Source organism: Salmo salar, chromosome 01, assembly GCF_965601325.2.
Source record: "Salmo salar chromosome 01, fSalSal1, whole genome shotgun sequence".
Classification (NCBI taxonomy): domain Eukaryota; kingdom Metazoa; phylum Chordata; class Actinopteri; order Salmoniformes; family Salmonidae; genus Salmo; species Salmo salar.
This window is the reverse complement of record NC_138291.1, coordinates 100,783,156-100,789,155: the sequence shown is the minus strand read 5'-3', so window position 1 is coordinate 100,789,155 and position 6,000 is coordinate 100,783,156. Positions and strand designations below refer to the sequence as shown.

The 6,000-nt window shown below is 40.5% G+C and overlaps 1 protein-coding gene across 1 annotated transcript in view; it reads right to left on the bottom strand.

The window, feature by feature from the left end:
- Positions 1-425: 425 nt before the first annotated feature.
- The window catches only part of LOC106611138 (protein phosphatase 1 regulatory subunit 21), a 52,772-nt gene continuing 47,197 nt past the window's right edge, over positions 426-6,000 (bottom strand). Inside the window, exon 21 of the mRNA XM_045724875.2 lies at positions 426-2,509. Within this exon, the coding sequence (XP_045580831.1) occupies positions 2,477-2,509 (33 nt within the window). The 3' untranslated portion in view covers positions 426-2,476. The remainder of the gene's footprint in view (positions 2,510-6,000) is intronic.

The window sequence follows — 6,000 nt, the reverse complement described above, 5'->3', positions numbered from 1 at the left end:
TTCCAAGCTATTTAAAGGCACAGTCAACTTAGTGTATGTAAACTTCTGACCCACTTGAATTGTGATAGTGAATTATAAGTGAAATAATCTGTCTGTCAACAATTGTTGGAAAAATTACTTGTCATGCACAAAGTAGATGTCCTAATCGACTTGCCATAACTATAGTTTAACAAGAAATTTGTGGAGTGGTTGAAAAACCGAGTTTTAATGACTCCAACCTAAGTGTATGTAAACTTCCGACTTCAACTGTACATTCTGTTGGACTGTCAGATTACATTGTGAAGATACAGATTTCAGTAGAATAGGGCATGTTGGCAAACCTCTGGAATTCTGAAATGGAATGGTTAGTACCGGGCAGACACTGGTCAACACTGGTCAGACACTAGTCCAATCCGATTCAAAATCAGTCTAAACAATGCACAGGATAAGATTATTCATTTTATTGGCCACACTATAAATGTCACTAGAACACACAAGCAATACAAGTCAAGGGTTGTTTTCAGGAGGTACAAAATGGAAGAAAATGTTCAAAAACTGGGTGAAACAGCAATGTACTAACTGGACTTTCATTTTCTATTGTTAAACGTTTAGCTATGGTGTGCCCTAATGAACACAACCCTGCTGTTAATTGTGAACTGTTAGAGAAGTCCCTACACTGTCAGACAAGGGGTATCCTACTTCAGCTTTGCCAACACGCCGAAAATACAATTGTAATGGGTACACAAACCATGATAGTTCTACTGGAGGTTCAAAAGAGCAGACCTTTGTGTGTGTATTGCCTTCCAATAGGCAAATATTTTCAGTTCTCTGGGACCCAATAATCAAGTACTAAATGCAGGTGAGTGATTGATTAGTTTGATGCGTTTCTGCTCTTTTCCATTGATCATCGACTACTAATTTCATTGGGTCATCATGGAAAATAGTTATGGGAAACCTTAAACGAATGCCTTTTTTGTGTATATTTCTGTTAAAAAGTACACGGTACAATAATGTATTATATTCACATTAACCCTTTTCTCCATACATGATACATGGGTTTGAAGACTGTGGTGCGACATGCTATGTCCCCGCATTATTCCCTATATAGTGCATTACATTGGACCAGGACCCGTAAGGCAATGGTTGAAAGTAGTGCACTACGTAGGGAATAGGGTGTCATTTGGGACACAAGCACAGTTCTCCTCAGTGCACATCCATACAGACTTTGGTGTTACAACTACTAGAGAAACATCACAGACAGACACCATTTTATGAACTCTACCTTGTGCAACATCACAGATCATTTAGTTCAAATAGAAATGTAACATGTGGAACAGGTCTGTCATGTCAGAATTGATTGGCTAATCGGGTCAGATTTATTCCATGTCATTGTCATTCTGTCAGATTCTTCCATCCGTTCGAGGACAGATAGGACATCTAGATAAAGATGGAATTCGCAGTAGGGGTAACAGCGCTACTGCCCGCCCCACGGCAGTTATTGTTTTGTTAACAAAGCGGAGGTGAGGAGAGTTGTAAAAACAAACAAACAAAAAAATCTAACTTTGTTGTAATATCGCAAACAGACGTGGCTGATTCACCATCAAGGATTCCAGCTTTAAGGGAATGTATGCAAGTGTGTCTAGACTTGGTCTTAGGCCTCCGCTAATGAGCGAAGCCTGGGCATCCAAGGCTAGTGTGTCTAATTAATATGTCACTCATTGATTAATTTCATCTGGGGCAGCCCTTCAAGTAAAATGTGGTAAATATAAATGAACATAGTCCCTCACAAATCACAACATTTGCACAAATAATCTTTAATTGACTCTAAAAATAGTCCAAATATAAAATGAAGTTATAATAATTAGCAGTCCCTCTCAAAGCCTGGCATGACAGTCTACAGTCCCACTATTAGACAAAGAAAACAACCCAGACAGCCAGTCAGGCACACAATTTAAACACTTCACTTGCTCACACGATATCCTCCTCCCACTTAAGAGCAATTTGATTAATGAATATTTCAAATCTCCGTCATTTCCACGTTTAGCACAGAGAGAAGAGACACACACTAACCATCAGGACCAGGTGGTCTTCATTCCCTGACTGTAGTCAGCATCCATGACCTGACTAGTTGGTGGGGGGAGGAAAAATATATAATCTTTCCTTTACATTTTTCCATTTCCTCCCACAAACCAAAGTGCAAAGGGTCAAGCAGTAGCTTCCGCCACACACTGGGAAGCACTTGACACGTAAAGTCCTTATCTGTGTCAATCAGAAACACAATTCCTTTAAGCAGAGTGGTATCAGAGACACACCCCCCCACCCCCAATAGCCTCCCTCTGATGGAGAAGTCTAACAGGCTCCTCCATCTTGGGGCGGTATGGTGGTGTGGAGCTGGCAGGGCTGTAGTGGGTGGGTGGTTCCATAGTCCAGCCCTTCTCTCAGTTAAGGGTGCGCTGCTGATCCAAAATGGAGCCAGTTTCCCCAATGGACTCGTTTCCTACCGACCCTTCTTTAGGAGTTTGGAGTTTCCCTGGAAAAGGCAAGAGGAAGAATGGTGTTAAGTTATACACAATGTACAAAACATTAGGAACACCTTCCTACTATTGAGTTGGTATTTTATTAGGATCACCATTAGCTTTTGCTGAAGCAGCAGCTACTCTTCCTGGGGTCCACAGAAAACAAAGGCACTTCAACAAAAAAACAAGTAAAGGGTCTGAATACTTACGTAAATAGAATATCACATTTACATATTTTTAATAAATTCGCAAACATTAAAAAAAAAAAAAATAATAAGATTCCTTTCTCATTATGCGGTTGTGTGTGTAGATTGAAGGGAAAAAACAATTTAATCAATTTTAGAATAAAGCTGTAACGTATCAAAATGTGGAAAAAGTCAAGGGGTCTGAATACTTTCCGAATGCACAATACTCTAAACTTTCTTGAATTTGTTCTGGATTTGGGGACTGTGAAAAGACCCCTTGGTGGCATAAGTATGTGTGTCAGAGCTGTGTGTAAGAAGATAATGCAAACAATTTGGGATTTAACATATTAATATTTCTTATAAAAATAAGTGATGCACTCAGTCTCTCCTCAACTCTTAGCCAAGAGAGACTGGCATGCATAGTATTTATATAAGCCCTCTGATTACAATGAAGAGCAAGATGTGCACCTCTGCACCTCTGTTCTGGGCCAGCTGCAGCTTAACTAGGTCTTTCCTTGCAGCACTGGACCACACGACTGGACAAACAAGATTAGACAAAACTAGAGCCTGCAGAACTTGCTTTTTGGAGTGTGGTGTCAAAAAAGCAGAGCTTCTCTTTATTACAGACAGACATCTCCCCATCTTTACATCCATTGAATCTGTTTTGACCATGACCGTTCACAATCTAAGGTAACGTCAATTAATTTAGTCTCCTCAACTTGTTCAACAGCCACACCATTCATTACCGGATTCAGCTGAGGTCTAGAATATAGGGAATGATATGTACCAAATACAATGCTGTTAGTTTGAGATGTTCAGGAGCAGTTTATTACTGGCCACCCATTCCAAAACAGACTGCAACTCTTTGTTAGGGGTTTCCACTCCTGAGTGGTGCAGCGGTCTAAGGCACTGTATCGCGGTGCTTGAGGCATCACTACAGATCCGGGTTCGATCCCGGGATGTGTTGCAGCCGGCCGTGACCGGGAGACACGTTGCGCTGCACAATTGGCCCAGCGTTGTACGGGTTGGGATGTCCTTGTCCCATCGTGCTCTAGCGACTCCTGTGGCGGCCCGGGCGCATGCACGCTGACATGGTCGGCAGTTGTACGGTGTTTCCTCCAACACATTGGTGCTGCCGGGTTAAGCGAGCAGTGTCAAGAAGCAGTCCAGCTTGGCAGGGTCATGTTTCGGAGGACGCATGGCTCTCGACCTTCGCCTCTCCCGAGTCCATACGGAAGTTGCAGCGATTAGACAAGACTAACTACCAATTGGATATCATGAAATTGGGGAGAAAGAGGGATAAAAAGTTTTTTTTTAAAGTGACTTCATTAGCTGTGGTTGCTGATGCGTATATGGTTTCATAAGCATACACAAATGCTTTGTTTAATGCCAGTGGCAAAAATATATTTTTTTAAATGAGTAAAGGGCCTAGAGAGATGCCCTGCGGAACATCACACTTTACATGTTTGACATTAGAGAAGCTTCCATTAAAGAAAAGCCTGAGTTCTATTAGATAGCTCTGAATCCACAATATGGCAGAGGTTGAAAAGCCATAACAGATATGTTTTTCAACAACAGGTTATGGTCAATAATATTAAAAGCTGCATGGAAATCTAACAGTACAGCTCCCAAAATATTCTTATTATCATTTTCTTTCAACCAATCAGTCATTTGTGTCAGTGCGGTACATGTTGAGTGACCTTCTCTATAAGCATGCCGAAAGTCTGTTGTTAATTTGTTTACAGAGAAATAGCATTGTATTTGGTCAAAGACAATTTTCTCCAACAGTTTGCTAGGAGCTGGCAGCAAGCTGATAGGTCTGCTGTTAGGACCAGTAAAGGCTGCTTTACCACTCCACTTTACCACATTCCGCTACCACTTGGGTAGTGGAATTACTTTAGGGTCAGATTAAAGATATGACAGATAGCAGTGGCTATAGAGTCAGCTTCCATCCTAAGTAGCTTTCCATCTAAGCTGTCAAAGCCCAGGAGGTTTGTCATTATTGATCGATAACCATTTTTCCACCTCTCCCACACTAACTTTACAAAATTCAAAGTTGCAATGCTTTTCTTTCATTCTTTTTTTCTTATTATAAATGAATACGATGGCTCACTGTTCGTTGTTGGCATTTCCAGCTTAAGTTTGCCTACTTTGATAATGAAGTAGTCAAAATAATGGCAACATCAAATGGTTTTGTGATAAGCCATCTGATTTGATGAAAGATGGAGTTGAATGTCTTTCTGCCCATAATTTCATTTAAAGTGCTCTAAAGTTTATTTTCCATCATTCTTTATATCATTGATATTGGCTTCATAATACAGTTTCTTTTGTTGTTGAGTTTAGTCTCAGAATTTCTCAATTTGCAGTAGGTCAGCCAGTCAGATGTACAGCCAGATGTATTAGCCACTCCTTTTGCCCTCTCTCTTTCAACCATACAGTTTCTCAATTCCTCATCAATCCATGGAGCATGAACAGCTCTTAGTCAATTTCTAACAGGTGAATGTTTAATCAATAATTTGAAGAAGCAATTTCATAAATTCATCAAGTGCAGCGTCTGGATGCTCCTTATTAATCACATCCGACCAACAAATATATGTAACATCATCCACATAAAAGTCACAGCAAAATCTTTTGTATGATCTCTTATACAGTAATTTAGGCCCAGCTTTTGGAACTTTGGCTTTCCTGGATATAGCCACAATATTGTGATCACTGCATCCAATGGGTAAGGATACAGCTTTAGAACAAAGTTCTTCAGTACTAGTAAAAATGTGATCAATACATGTGGATGATCTTGTTCCGGAGGTGTTTGTAAACACCCTGGTACATTGATTAATCATTTGAACCAGATTACAGGCACTATTTACAGTGAGAAGCTTCCTCTTGAGCGGACAACTAGATGAAAACCAGTCAATATTCAGGTCCCCAAGAAAGTAGACCTCTGTTTACATCACATACAAGAAAAGGCTTTAGATGTGCCAGGTGAACCTGCAAACACAACACTTCAAAAACACTTGACATAATAAGATCTTCTCTAAGCATTACAGGGATATGGCTCTGAATATACAGTTGCAGTCGGAAGTTTACATACACCTTAGCCAAATAAACTGAGTTAAAATGTTTCACAATTTCTGACATTTAATCCTAGTACAAATTCCCTGTTTTAGGTCAGTTAGGATCACCACTTTATTTCCACCTAGCTACCCCTACCGCGGTCAACAGCACTGCACCCCCCACAGCTACTCGCCCAAGCCTTGCCCATTTCTCCTTCTCCCAAATCCAGTCAGCTGATGTTCTGAAAGAGCTGCAAAATCTGGACC